The sequence below is a fragment of the Lemur catta genome, chromosome 11 (genome assembly GCF_020740605.2).
Source record: "Lemur catta isolate mLemCat1 chromosome 11, mLemCat1.pri, whole genome shotgun sequence".
Lineage (NCBI taxonomy): Eukaryota > Metazoa > Chordata > Mammalia > Primates > Lemuridae > Lemur > Lemur catta.
In genome coordinates this window covers 68,038,840-68,055,032 of record NC_059138.1, presented here as the reverse complement: position 1 = coordinate 68,055,032, position 16,193 = coordinate 68,038,840, and the positions used below count along the sequence as shown (strand labels likewise).

Below are 16,193 nucleotides of genomic sequence, written 5' to 3'. Positions count from 1 at the left end.
TTCAGTTCTAGGAGGCAAAATTGCTCTAAAATGCAAATCCTCACAATTTTTCTGTTGATGACAATTTTGACAAATATAAGTCAAAGCATAAGACCTGCAGACGTTTCATATAGTAGAAAAAAATGTGTACTAATTACATTTTATATACTTAATGAAAGAAGAAGACATATTTGCTTAATCATTTATATATAACATTAATGATCAAACTTTTCAGTTGTTTTTTTTCACATAAGCATTGAATAAAGCAGCATGCAATGACTGTGATATTAATACTTCATTTGGACATTTGGACTTACGCAATCACATCTTCATTCATCTTCTCCTGAGACTGAGTACAGTTCCGATAATTTGCTGTAAAAAAAGTTATTTAAATTATAAAAGAAATTAATTTATAATTGGCCATACTGTTTCATCTTCCAAATCAAATATAGTGCATTCTTAACCTGTACACAGGTTTATGATCATCTTATTTTCTATTCTTTAACCTAAAACTTGAAATAATTATCTCTGCTCTCAAGGTATATCCATGCAACTTGGAAAAATACAGGGAAGCATTAACACGAAGCTCATCACTGGAAAGAATTCTTTAGGATATCCCTGATCAGGCAATGGTCAGGAAAGTATTAATAATAGTAATATAATTCCCATATCCCGCCTGAGATTATGCATTTTGAATTAGTTTGAGACACTCCAGGAAAGTCCTGATTTAGAAAGTCCAATAAAAACAAGAACATGTGAAATTTCTAGAGGAAGGAGTCATGGGAAAACCTGAAAGAAAAATTATTGAAATATGTTGGTTATAACAAGGATAGCAACATAATAAACATGTTTAAAATAACCTTTGGGTTATGTGTCTTCTTTGTAAACTTTTCTATATATCTTCTAGTAAAAAAATACATTGTATGTTAATTAGCATACCAAAGTCCTGATTTTACCGACCGCACAAAACTGCAGTCAATATCCACTATCACAGTTTTTTTCCTTAAACCTCTATAATAAACACTTGAAATAAATCGCAGACATCATGACTTGTCATCTCTCACATAACCATAACATCATCACATATGATAATGTTTATGATCTTTATTTATACACAAATAATAATTTCCTCCTTATTCTATTTATGGAATTGTAGTAGTAAAAAAATTTGAAGCAGCTTATTCCAAGAATGTCAGAATTGACATAGCAGAAGTGAAGGTAGTAAAATCTAGTAGAAAGTTTTAATGAGATTTAACTGAAGCTTAATAAGGAAAATAAACATTATTTCTGAAAATGGTACGAACAATCACATAAAAATGCCATAATCTCATTTTGTAGGTTATATTAATAGAGATAGTATAGCAAAGGTTCAGTACTGGCACAAAAATGGGCCTCCAATCAATAATCATGATTATTCATATTTTTATTTGTAGAAACAAATCCTCCTCTTTTATTAGCCTCCAGAAAATTAATGTTAGAATGTTGAAGGTGTATCTCTTAATAGCTCTACTTCTCTTTAATAATGTGTTATAATATATCAATAGTATCTGTAAATTTATCTAAATTCTTATCAAACTTCTTTACATGTTCACCACATTTGATAAAACACACCATGAAACTTGAGAACACTGGAAAAACATTAAACAATCACAGGAATTAACATTCACAGCAATATCAATCAGATATGTACTGCCTATCCTATCTAAAGCAGGTAAGGCAATCAGTTATATCATAGAATAGATTTAACAAAAGGAATACTCCCATGCAGATGGTTCTAGGTTGCTAGGTTTTTGATTGACTGATTGATTGATTCATTCATTCATTCACAGAGACATGCTTGGCAATCGATAAATATTTATTCAGTGAATTGGCAGTGGCTCTATTTGTTTAACAACAATGACTTTAGCTTATATGTTTAGCTTATATCATTAAAATATCAATTTTTAATGTAACTTATAACCTTAATTTAGTTTATATCATTAAAATATCAATTTTTTAATGTAACTTATAACCTTAATTTAGTCTATGTTATTAAAATGTCAAAACATTCATAAGTGCTTTGACAGGAGACCATGGAAGGACGTAGAGATGGCAGCAATGAGTTTATTCCACTCAAACAAGATTGGAACACTTGAAAGATTAGCCTTCAGGTGGAGAATAAGAAGGTATAAATTAGGTATAAATTCATATCTAAAGTCAAATAGGGAACAGAAGAAAGTATACTGTACAAAGCTAGGCTAGTATCTAAAAGTCCAGGTTTTAATGAATCATTTGTCCCAGTTATCATAAACATCTTTAAAGATACCTAGTGTGGAATTTGGGGAAAAACATATAGAACCAGGGAATCACTAATATTTGTAACATTCACCAGATAAAAATCACTGCATAGTCACTATATCAGTGCATAAGAGAATCATCAGAATTTACATCCAAAGAATAATGTCACCTTGAAGGATGTGACTCTGAAATAGGATGCTACAAAGGACACACGAAAGATGCCTACAAATATGGGTAACATGAAAACACTTTTTTCCATACACTTGATTGCTAGATTCCCTCCACTCCCATCTCCAGCCTTTATTCAGAGTATCTGTCTCTAGCACCAAAATTTCCTGCTTTCTTCCTGCATTATGCTCTAGAGTGCCATGCATGTCTATGAACTATTATTTAAAAAAAAACCCAAAAATAACAACCTAAGTAGCTAGTAAGCCAAAAGATTTACCCATACTTGATTTCTTAATTTCTTCTTTTTAAAGAATGGGTTATAGATAAACTGCCTGGGATGGCACAAGTGTCTGATTAAATCCTGATATAATCACCACTTTTGATAAAAAGTTATTTGAATTCTTAGAGAGACAAACTGAGCTCTAGTGGGCTTCAGATGGTTCTTACATACCACCAGCAGGTGGCCTTTGGACTTTGAACTGCAACATTGGCTCTTTCCTGGGTCCCAGCCTACTGGCCCATCCTGTACATTTTGGACTTGCCAGCCTCCGTAATCATGTGAGCCAATTCTTCAATATGCCCCCCACATATAAACATGTGTGTGTGTGTGTGTGTGTGTGTGTGTGTGTATACATACATATATGTACTCACACACATCCTTTTGATTCTATTTCTCTGGAGAACTCTAACACATTTCTTTAGTGCCTAGCAATATAGACAAATAAGTGACTTAAATAATACTATATAGATGTTGTTTTATAATACTGTAATTTGCCTTATGAGCTTAATGTTTGCTTGTTTTATTCAAAGCTTTTGAGTCTCCAGCATTACTGAAAAAAAAAATCTTATACTCACTTGTATTGGTTTGGACTAGACATCCACTTACAACGTTATCACTCATTTCTCCTAAAACCAGTGACATTAAAGGAAGACAGGCTCCATTTATCAGTGATGCCAGTATTCCCAGGATCATGAGTGTGATGTCCACTCCATCAGCAAAGCGGAACTGAGAAAAAGAAACCATGGTTACACTATGCAATAGTTGTAAAACAAACAAAACTCCAACCTACAGTTTTTACCACCAAGTAAACATTACAGATTGATTAAAAGATTAAATAAATGTATAAAATCATAGTTATGCATTTATATATAAAGCAAAACCAAACACCCAAGTTGAGGATTTACAATCTCCTTTGAAGAAGGTGTTGAAAAATAAAGTGGCTAAATCAGTACAAATTGTACATACATGACAAAAGTCAGGTCAGCTGTGGGTATGAATCCTTTCATTTGGTTGACTTTGGAATAAGTTATTCTGAAAGACTTCAGCAACATCTTAGCTTATGCAAAGCTAAGGTGCAAACTTCTGATTCCTTAGGCTCATCAGCAACATAGCAAGCCACAGCTAAGTGTTGTGAACAGTAACTAACCAGTAAAGATGCAATGAATTATATTTTTGCTTCTTATTTTAAATTCATCAGATGTTTTTTCTACCCAGGACAATGTCTATCCTGCAAATAAGTGCTTATGATAATTTTAAGGGCTATTTGGAATAAGAAAGAAATACCTGAAGGCCAAATATTGAATACTTTATATTCTATTCTGTAGCAGGTCTGCACAGAGCCATCCCAAAACCAAACCATAAACAAAACTTGAAAACGTGGATTATTTATCTTACCAAGAGAGGGCAAGATGAAATGAATAATGATATTGAAATGCAATTAGATTTGAATAACAGCAAGAGAAACTTAGTACGTATTTTGTGGGTGGAGACTAAAAAAAATTTCATGTTTTTCCATTCATCCATGTAATAGCTAATAAATATTTATAGAGCATTTTCCATCGCGTTGTATTTGGCATTACAGATGATAAGAGGGTATCTGCTCCTCCACTCTCTTTTAGAATAAAGGATGCTACTTCCCAGTTTGTTTGTTTTTTGAATTTACTTTTGAAAAAAACAGGTCCTGTTTCATGTGCATTTCTAATGGCACGACATTGACAGCGAGGCTGACATAGAGGTTAGAGTTAGTGAAGGGGATGTCTGGGAACACAAGTATGAAAATGTTTCTTAAACATAATTCCCAAGAAGTGTGCTGACATATTTTCTGATACATAGGCTTTACAACATACTTAGATACTTATTTTTTATTTAAAAAGGATCTACAACAATTTTATAATAATAATACCACATATCAATGTATAATCATTGGAAAATACTGAAATGTAGACATAGTACAAGTCACTCATAATTTCACCACTTAAAATAACATCTAGTAACGTTTATGCATGATGCACACACAGACACACACACACACCCCTCTTTTCTTTTAATTCTCCTTTTCCTCAAATAATGCATGTAAATGATCAAAAGGACATAATCATTCTATGCACTCTTGACAATTCCCTAAAATTTTCTGACACATACACTTTCTAAAGATTTCACTTACTATCTCAATAGATCCAACAGCTTGCTTTCTCACTTTAGGCAGTTGTTCTTGTAGTGTACTGGAAAATAAATGTTTAAAATGCAAAAATTACAATGTGAAATGCAAAATTTTCCAATAACATTTTCTTGAAGTGTCAGATATCATCCTTGGTAGCAAATTTATACCAACACCGAAACTTTTAAAACAAACTGAATGATAGTTTTCACTGGATGTCTCTAAGTGTGTTAGGGTAGCAACTGAAGACAAGCAACTGGAGTAGAATTTTTAAAAATTGTGGTAAAATACATATAACATAGACTTTACCTTCTTAAGCACTTTTGGTCAAGGCAATCAAGGCACTAAGTACTTTCATATTGTTGTGCTACCATTACCACTGTTTATCCGCAGAACTATTTTCACCTAGCAAAACTGAAACTCTGTACCCATTAGACACAACTCTTCATCGTCCCCTTCCCCCAGCACCCCCCACGATACCATTCGACTCTCTGTCTCTATGCATCTGACTACTCCAGGCACCTCAAATGAATAGAATCACGCAGTGTTTGGCCTTTTGTGACTGGGTTACTGTCTTCAAGGTTCATCTTTGAATTGATGCACTTAGCATAATAATGTCTTCAAGTCTCATCCATGTTGTAGCATGTGTCAGAGTTTTTCTCCTTTTTAAGGCTGAATACTATTCCTTTGAATGTATATGCCACATTTTGCTGGAAACTTAAACTGCATCCACATTTTGGCTATTGCTAATTATGCTGCACTGAATATGGGTGCACAAATATCCTTTTTTTTTTTTTTTGAGACAGAGTCTCACTCTGTCACCAGGGCTAGAGTCCAGTGGCATCATCATAGCTCACTGCAACCTCAGACTCCTGGACTCCAAAGATCCTCCTGCCTCAGCCTCCCGAGTAGCTGGGACCACAAGCACGTGCCACCAGGTCCAACTGGCTAATTTTTCTATTTTTTGTAGAGACAGGGTCTCATTATGTTACTGGTCTTGAACTTCTGGCCTCAACTGATCCTCCTGCCTAAGCCTCCCAAAGTTCTAGGATTACAGGCACCTGGCCACAAGTAAGTCTTTGACTTCCTGCTTACAATTCTTTTAGTTGTATACTCAGTAGGAGAATTGTTGGATCATATATTAATTCTATTTTTAATCTTTTGAGGAACTACCATAGTATTTTCTACAGCAGCTACACCATTTTACATTCTCACCAACACTGCACAAGGATTTTAATTTCTCTATATCTTCTACAACACTTGCTCTTGTCTTTTTCCGTCTTTTTTTTCCTTGTTCAGTAGTAGCTACCATAACGGGTATGAAGTGGTAGATTACAAATTTTAAACTTTTGTAACAAAACCCTCAAGAGCAACTATGAACTTTAAATGAAATTAGTTCTATTAAGTACACTTTAAACAAGTTACTTTGAATTTTGTCCCCTATTTGAAAATTTCACTTTTTAGCTTGGTATGTTCACATTTCAAGGAGGTCCAAATGAAAGGTGTGCATTTTATCCATTGATTTCACAGACAATCTGGCAGTTAAACACACACACGACCCACACACACAAGAATCTGCAATATTAAACTGAGAGTGGAGGGGAACAGTTTAAGTTTTCTATGAAGACCTCACAGGAGGACAAACTTCCGACTGTTCCCTTAAGCTTTATAACATGTTGTCCCGTCAGCTTTGATAAATGGCAAGTCACTTAAATTTCTTCCTCCTACAGTTAATAATTTACTTATGTTCGGGCCAATTTGCTCTGGGATGAGGCATGGATGACAAAAATTGCTTTAAGATTGTAAAGTCCCACAACCCCTTCGCCCACTTCCAAATGCGGATTGTAAAATTTAAGACCCAGTAAGCTCTCCTCTCATGACTAGTTTTATTTCAGGGAAAACATTTCTAACTTCATGGAAAGCTTTCCAAGGAGCGCTTGGGTGGTTTTCAGAGAGGAGAGCAACACGTGGGCAAGCCGGGGTTTGAGGGTCTCTTCCCTCAGCAAAGCTCCTAGGCCCGGCCCCCCAAGTGTTGCCTGGCAGTGGTGGGGGGTAGGTGGAGCCTGAGGCGCCCAGGGGAAACTGATTCCAAGTAGTTCAGGCCAGCCACAGGCCACGGTCACGGCCACGCTGGCTCCCAATCCTGGCTTGCTCTGCGCTGGTTTGCATGCTGGAGAGGATGTTAGATACCTGTGGTCCAGGACTTCCATTTCATTAATGCAAATCAGCGTGGCCCAAAGCAGCAACGTAATTCTGCTCCCAGCTTCAAATGAGTCACTTACCTCCACCTAATCGGAATCCTGCCCGTATTTCAAGACCAGATTCCACACCTATAACCCACTAATTTCACTTTTTCAGGGCTCATCCACCCCTTACCATCAATCCTTGTAGCTTTTTTCTTTCATATTGTTTTCTCCCATCCTCTCCTATCCTTAGTCATCCAAATGAAATTATTAATATATTAATATATGTTCTCAATTCCTCATAGAAACTAGCAAAATGAACCACCTCCCCATTCTAATTTTCTGTTAGTAGAAAACAGATATCGCAGTCTGCTGTTGTGTTCCTACTGACCTAGTAGCTTTTGTGGTCCACCACTATATCTCAAGAAGCTTTATTAGGTCTGTGGTATTATTATCATGACCACAATAAAGATGAGGAAGCTGAATCACAGAGCAAACAATCCACGTTCACAGAGCTAGTTATTTGAACTTGAATGTGACTCCAGAGCTGGGGCTCTGAACTACCAGGTTATAATGCCTCCTGTGAAACACGTGCTGGAGACACCATTTACTCAGTCCACAGGTAATGCTTAAATGCACAATGTATTCTAAAATTTTAATTAATCTGTTCTCTCATCACTCTCTCACATCAGCATTCTAGGGTACAGAATTTAGAGAATCTGTTTTGAATTTATGAGGAAATGGTGCTTAGAAAAGGGGAAAATTTACTCCGGGGAAAATAATAACAATAATAATAACAGAAAAACAACATTGAAAAAGAGGTATGGGGATTGGAATGCTGCTCTTTTAATTTTCAAAATATTCCCAAAATGAATTTTCTTCAGCTTCAAGAAGTTTCTGATGTAGGCATTCTGACCCCCTAAGAAGACGGTAGGGAGGGAGTTCCTTTCTGGGTATTTTCTGCATCAATGAACCGTGTGACCTAGAAGGATTCTTTCCAGTTTTATAGATTGTATATCCAAATGTAACATGATTATTACGGTAAAAGTGGAGATAAAATAGATTTAAAATTATTTCCATTTTAAAATCTCTAAAGTAATGAATTACAGGTGTAACAAACTATATAGCATACATATGCACACAGATACCTATTCAGTGAAAAAATAACCAGAATCCAATATTTTCTTTTATTAAATGTACCACATAGAATGAAGGATGCATAGAGATTTTTTTTTTTTTTTTGAGGTCGACTGTTGCTTTGTCACCCAGGCTGGGGTGCAGCTGCGTGATTACAGGTCACTGCAGCCTCAAGTTTCTAGGCTTGATGAATCCTCTTGCCTCAGCTTCCACAATAGCTAAGACTATAGGCATGCACCATAATGCCGGGCTAATTTTTCTATTTTTCTTTTTTTAGAGATGGGGTGTTCTTGCTAGTTGCCCAGGTTGATCTCCAACTCTTGGCCTCCAGCCATCCTCCCACTTTGGTCTCCCAAAGTGCTAGGATTATAGGCTTGAGCCACCAGTCTTGGCCAGGGATTGAAATAAAAGCTTCAGAAATCTTTCCTCTATATACTAGTAAACTACAAGAAATTCAGAAGAGGAGATAACTGGAGCACTAATTTAATAAATCCCATAGTTATTTCACTTCCTAAAATCATTATTAAACCAGTTGTGACACTAATTATGTTGAAGTCCAGAAAAATGAAAACAGCATTGTTATTTTTGGAAAAAAATAATAAACATTTTTGCTACAGCTGTGAAAAGGATAAGGTATATTTGAAGTTGCAGAAGTATATTAATACTTTTTGTAAAATTTAGGGAAAGCTTACCCATTTCTCCAATAATTTTCTTGCATTTCTTCAGCTCTTTCAGAATTTGCCATCTTATTTACAATTTAATTTTTCTGAAATAAAATATTAACAAATATGTCACGACTACAAATTTTATCACTTAGCTGAAATACAGCCTTCTTTATATCCCTAACAGCTTCTGTAAAAGCAAGTTGATCAGAATTTCACCCTGCCCAGACTTGCACTCCAACTGAAGTTTCTGGTTAGGCTGCTCATCTATTTAAATTTTGTCCTTGAATTTATAACTTTTTTGTTTCACTCTGGGATTAGATTTGGAGCTAATGAAAATTTTACAATTGTAATAAAAGAAAGAAAGCCAGATTCCATGGAATATGCAGGGTTTGTCAGGATACTGAATTTTATACCTACACTGCCACTGATTCAATTGTAACTGGTGAAAACCTTTAAACTACCTCATGCTGTTTTATCTGTAGAAAACCAGATGCAGTAGCTTTTGTTAGCCAGCAATTTGAGGGAATAGGGATTTTTCTAGTTCACCAAATATAAGCAAGTTGGAGCTTCCAGCTTTTGCCATATGTCACATACGGATTAACAGATACAAAGAACTAGAATATTTTGAAAACCCACTCACCATTAAAACTGTATTAAGCATAATGTATTCTTTCTTTGGATGACACTTCAGACTCTTAACTTATCTTAAGATCACAATTATGTTCATAAATTATCATTTTATTACTGATGTATAGATGTTTGTGACTCAATCTCATTTATTAGGCTATATAACATATTATCCAATACTGAGATGATTGTAAAGATATGGCTTTAAACTCTGGAGTTGAGTTGCTAGTTAATTAAATAGTACCTAAGCTAATAAACCTCAAAGAGCAAGGTTCTTCATGAGGGAATGAATCTCAATGGGTCAGAAATGCTTTTAGCATCAAGAAGTAAGGAACAATGTAAATACAGTCATCCACTGGCTTATTCTTCCTTTTCCAGAAGTCAATCATCATACTTTGCATAGGAGATAATTATAACTGCTATCCTGACTTTACATTATCTCTAGAGATTTGACATATATGTAAGAAAGTAACACAATAGAAAATAAGATGATTGACAATTATCAACCATTTGTGTTTTGTAGAAATTAACAATTATGTAATAAAACTCATCCATTTATAAAAAGAAATCAAAAGAATTAAGGCTTACCTTAGTGCATGATCTGTGCATTTATACCAAAATCATGTGTACATTCTCTCCTCAACAAATAACTAACTGCACTTTCATAACTGTGTTCACCAAGTTTACTTTCTGATCACTTTGTAATATCTGATTACAACACTGGTGAATTTTCAGGTAAAGAACACTGTGTTCTTCATGTTACACTGCCTTGAGCAACAAGATGAGCAAAGAAAATGCACTGAGCCAAATAAACTCTTTTATTTTTTAAAGATCTATATCTACATACCCAGTTTTCTATTGTTTAGTCCCATAATATTTTTTAGTTAACTGAATTAATAATTATTATACGTAAAATAAATGTCTTTAACAAGGCAACAACATATTTACACAAGATATATTTATTCAGTAATACTTTATGCAAGGCATTGATTTCATTACCTCATTATTGGTCCCTGAAGATAATCACCTCCTTTTGATTTCCTTTTGCTCATGTCTACGTTATGTTCATACATTATGCATTCTGCCTTATAGCACAAGTCCTAGTTACTCTGTTAGATAGTACTTCTTTATTTATGCCTTCATGAATTAATTGAAACAAGTATCGAGCTTATACAATGTACCAGCTACCAGTTTATAAGAATCAAAAGATATGTTCCCTTTTCCTGAGGAACTCTTGTCTTACTCTTTTCTCTATACTGTATCTTACCACTGAGCATGGTCCCAAAATCAACAGCATTGGTATCACCTGGGACAGGACTAAAACTGCAGAATTTTAAAAAAATTCTGCTTGTGTCAAAATATACATAACACAATTTAACATTTTAACCATTTTAAGTGTACAATTCAATGACATTAAACACACAATGTATGCAATCATCACCTGTATCTCCAGAACTTTTTTTATTATCTCAAATGGCAACTCTGTACCCATTAAACAATAACTCCCATTCCCTCCTCCCCCCAGTCCCTGGTAACTTGTGCTTTACTTTCTGTCCCCATGAATTTGATTATACTAGGCATCTCATATAAGTGGAATCATAAAATATTTGTCCTTTTATGTCTGGCTTATTTCATTCAGCATAATGTTTTTAAGGTTCATCTGTTTATCAGAATTTTATTCCTTTTTAAGGCTGAATACTATTTTAGTGTATTATATATCACATTTTGTTTGTTCATTCATCTGTTGATGTACATGCATTGTTTTCACCTTTTGGCTATTCTGAATAATGCTGCTGTGAACATTGGCATACAAATATTTGTTTGAATAACTCCTCCTTTCAATTCTTTTGTGTATATACCTACAAGTAGAATCTCTGGATCATGTGGTTATTCTGTGTTTAACTTTTTTTTTCTTCTTTTTTTGAGACAGGGTCTCGCTCTGTTGCAGGGGCTAGAGTACAGTGGCGTCATCATAGCTCACTGCAACTTCAAGCTCCTGGGCTCAAGGGATCCTCCTGCCTCAGCCTCCCAGCTGGGACTCTGTAGGTGTGTGTCAGCACACCTGGCTGATTTAAAAAAAATTTTTTTTGCAAAGACTAGGTAGGTCTCACTATTTCCCATGCTAGTCTTTTTTTTTTTTTTGAGACAGAGTGTCACTCTGCTGTTGCCCGGGCTAGAGTGCTGTGGTGTCAGCCTAGCTCACAGCAACCTCAAACTCCTGGGCTCAAGCAATCCTCCTGCCTCAGCCTCCCAAGTAGCTGGGACTACAGGCATGTGCCACCATGCCCGGCTAATTTTTCTATATATATTTTTAGCTGTCCATATAATTTCTTTCTATTTTTAGTAGAGATGGGGTCTCACTCTTGCTCAGGCTGGTCTTGAACTCCTGAGCTCAAACGATCCATCCCCCTCTGGCTCCCAGAGTGCTAGGATTATAGGTGTAAGCCACCGCACCTGGCCTCAGGCTAGTCTTGAACTCCTGGACTCAAGCGATCCTTGGCCTCCCAAAATTCTAGGATTACAGCTGTGAGCCACCACACCTGGCCCCTATGTTTAACTTTTTGAAGAATCTCCATACTGTTTTTCACAGCAGCTGAACTATTTTATATTCCCACCATCAATGTTCAAGGTTTTCAATTCTTGCTAACACTTATTGTTTTCTGGTTAATTGATAATAGAAATCCTTATTGAGTGTGAAATGGTATCTCCTTGCAGTTATGATTTGCATTTCCCTAATAACTAGTGATGTTGAGCATCTTTCTTGTGCTTACTGGTCATTTGTATATCGTCTTTAGAGAAATGTCCATTTAAATCCATTGCCCATTTTAAAAAAAATTTTTTGTAGTGAGTTGTAGAAGTTCTTTATATGGTCTGGATATTAATAGCTCATCAAAAATATGATTTGCAAATATTTTCTTTCATTTTGTGGCTTGTCTTTCCACTCTCTTGACAGTGTCTTTGGATGTACAGAAGTTTTTAATTTTGAGGAAAAAAATTATATACTTTTTCTTTTGTTGCCTGTGCTTTTGGTATCATATCCAGGAAATCATTGCCAAATCCAATGTCATGAAGCTTTCCCCCATGTGTTTTTCTAAGAGTTTGATGATTTTCACACTTATGATTAGGTTTTTGACTTAGTTTGAGTTACTTTTTGTATGGTGTAAGGCAACGGTTCAACTTCATTCTTTTGGATGTAGATACTCAGGTTGTTTTTTTTTTTGACAGAGTTTTGTTCTATTGCCCGGGCTATAGTGCTGTGGTGTCAGCCTAGCTCACAGCAACCTCAAACTCCTGGGCTCAAGCAATCCTTCTGCCTCAGCCTCCCGAGTAGCTGGGACTACAGGAGTGTGCCACATATTTGAATTTGCCTATTTTTCTTTTGTTAATGATTTCTAGTTTTATTCCATTGTGATTGCATAAATTACTTCGTATTATCTCAGTCTTCAAAGTTTATTCAGACTTGTTTTGTGGCCTAACATACAGTTTATCTTGGAGAATATTTCATGTGAACTTGAGAGAAATGTGTATTCTGCCATTGCTGGGTGTCAAGTTCTGTGTACGTCTGTTAGGTACAGTTGGTCTATAGTATTGCTGGAGTCCTAGTGCCTTATTGATATTCTGTCTGATTGTTCTATTCATTATTAGAAGTGGAATATTGAAGTTTCCAACTATTATTATAGAAATTTCTATTTCTCCTTTCAATTCTGTCAAGGTTTTGTACATACAAGTATATGTTTATAGTTTTTATATCTTCTTGGTGAATTTAGGGTTTTATCAATACATAATGTTCTTCATTGTCTCTTGTAAAAGTTTTTGACGTGAGGTCTAACTGGTCCGATGTTACTATAACCATCTGAACTCTCCTTTGGTTACTATTTGCATGGAATGTCTCTTTCCATACTTTTACTTTCAATCTGTGCCTTTTTAGATCTAAAGTGACTCTCTTGTAGACAGCATATAATTGGATTATGTTTTAAAATCACTTACAGAAATGCAGATTTTTTGTGTCCCATCCTAAAACTACTGAATAGAATCTGCATTTTAATGAGATTCTTGAAGTGGTTTGTATTCATATAAATTTTGAGAAGCATGACTCTACAGTGTCTAACACAAAGCCTTGACAAACAGAAAGCACTACTTATCTACAGGAATTTTTATCTTTTTAAATCCAATATTATAAAAATAAAGTTCAAAATACAGCCTAATGATGACAACATATTGTTCTTATCTACTATTTATAGCATAGGCTTTTTGTTTTTTTTTTTTTTGAGACAAAGTCTCACTCTGTTGCCTGGGCTAGAGTGCTGGGGTATCAGCCTAGCTCATAGCAACTTCAAACTCCTGGGCTCAAGCAATCCTTCTGTCTCAGCCTCCCGAGTAGTTGAGACTTAAAATACCGGATTCCTAGGTCTTGCCGCATATATATTAAATGAGAAACTAAAGAAAGGTACTGAAAGTCTACATTTTTAATAAGCCCATCAGATGATTTTTAAAAAATTTACTCATTCTGTAGATGTATACTTTGCCAGTTACTCTTCTAAGCACTGAACAGCCTAGACATTTCTGTTGTCATAGAGCTTATAGTCCATTATAGGGAGGGTCACAATTAAAAACGATGTACATAAAGAAGAAAAATGAGCAAGTGGTAAGTTTTAGGTATATAATTAAAACAAGGCAATTTTATGAGGAGTAGTGTGGTATTTATAGTGTCTGGTCAGAGGAAGCCTCTTTAGAAGATAATATTTAAGATGAAATGTGAGGTTGCTATATAAGGATGCAGAAGAGTATCCAAGAGAGAGGGAGTATGACTTACATGGTAGAGAGAAATGCACTGAGACAAAGAGGAGAGCAAATTAGGGGACAGTGAGAATGTTACCGAAAACCATGATATGGAAGAAGAATGAGGACAAGTGCTTTGAGGAGGAAGGAAAGAAGAGTTTACTTTGCCGGCAAAGGAGGAAAAATAGCAGAACTTCTCATTTTGAAGTCCAAATTTTTCCTGAACATTGGCAGAAATACAGAGCTTTTAAAGGATGGGTTCTCAGCTTCAGGAAATTACTGTTCAACTACAGTTGATGATTCTGATCATCCCATCTCTGCTGAAGACAATCTCATGACCTCCACCCAGGACCTCCCTTCACCAGATCTGGGCTGGGCCATTTCCTGTTGCACAAATAAACAAAAATTTATCCTGTTCCTCCCAACCACTGGCCCGAGGCAGGGATGCAGGCTTTAGTTCTCAAAAAGGAGTGGAGGCTGTTTTAAAGAGACAGAAAATATTTTTGCCCTTTTTTACAGGCCATTCTCTCTGTTACAGGAAGGTCATCACTACATGGGACACTATAGGTTGGCCATGATTCCTTCCCTCATGTTCCTCTATCCTACCAAGTGTTTCAAAAGGAAGATAAATTTGATTTCAAACTTGTCAGCTTTGAGATACTTTCAAGATGATCAGGGAGTAATAGCCAGTACTAAGTAGATAATATGAGGTTAGAACTGTGAATATGTCAGTTGGCCTAAGGCAAAATCTATCAGTCAGCAAATTCTTTTTATTGACAACTATGTGGAAGCTATCATGGCAAACACTATAGAACATGCAAAGGAATATAAAAGTAGGGAGAAATATTTTGTTTACATGGACTCTTGCTTTAAAAAATATTTCTGTGTTTGTATACTAAGATGAAGATCATAGGACAAAATACTTCTGTGAGAAGAAATCTTCTGAGCTGTACATCATCTTCAAGCATGCTTGGTCAGAATAATCAATGGATAGCTAAAATAGACTAGTTGGATGGAAAGGATGGGCTCTTTGATCTATGAAGGCAGATATGAATTTTATGGATGCTCCAAAATGACCAACCTAGTAGTAGGAAGATCATTTTTATTGCGGAAAAATTCCAAACACATAACATTTTTTTTGTTTTCATCTTTACCACAATTATTTTTTCTAAGATGGAAAAGTGTTTTATATTATTCACAATCTTCAATTGTTTTCATATCCTTTAATATTTTTGCTTTGACTTACTGTAATTCCTCAGATGTTATTTTGGGTGGGCCTCATCCAATCAGCTGAAATCATTAACAGAAAAGACTGAGGTCTATTGAAGAGGAAGGGATACTGCTTTCAGATTCAAGACATCAATTTTTTGCCAGAATTTCCAGGCTTCTAACCTGACTTGTGGATTTTGGACTTGCCAGCCACTTCACTTATGTGGGCCAATTCTTTAAAATCCCCCCTGCCACACACACACACACACACGCGCGCGCACACACACACACACACACACACACACACACACCTGCCTACAGATTCTGATTTTCTACAGAAAACTATCTAATATACTTGGCATAACAGGAAGTTATATGATGAATAGTACGAAGAGTGACTATTCTAGCATCTGAGAAGACTGAGCAAGAACATTATGAACTAAAATGGTTTCACCCACAGTTAAGGATAGCCCTGAGGTTAGTCCCTAGAGGATGTTACGGTTGAGGTGTGGAGGATGAACAAGGACATAGTTTCAGGAATGCAATGTGAATTATCTCACAGTAGAGGAATGAGATCAGTCTGGTCAGAATGAGCTCTTCATGCAGAAACAGAGAGAGAGATAAGGTAGATAGGATTGTAGAAGACATTCAAGCAATTTTTTAGGGCAAATATTACAATTTTCTGAGAATGAGAGAGACAGAACCATTGGTATTTGGTAAAATTAACCTGG

General features: G+C 35.6%; 1 protein-coding gene across 1 annotated transcript in view; it reads right to left on the bottom strand.

The window, feature by feature from the left end:
• The window catches only part of ABCB5 (ATP binding cassette subfamily B member 5), a 107,083-nt gene extending 91,413 nt beyond the window's left edge, over window positions 1-15,670 (bottom strand). The window contains exons 1-5 of the mRNA XM_045565473.1: window positions 15,500-15,670; window positions 8,875-8,948; window positions 4,869-4,926; window positions 3,280-3,430; window positions 297-351 (exon numbers count right to left, since the gene is read on the bottom strand). Of these exons, the coding sequence (XP_045421429.1) occupies window positions 297-351; window positions 3,280-3,430; window positions 4,869-4,926; window positions 8,875-8,927 (317 nt within the window). The 5' untranslated portion in view covers window positions 8,928-8,948; window positions 15,500-15,670. The remainder of the gene's footprint in view (window positions 1-296; window positions 352-3,279; window positions 3,431-4,868; window positions 4,927-8,874; window positions 8,949-15,499) is intronic.
• Window positions 15,671-16,193: the final 523 nt, after the last annotated feature.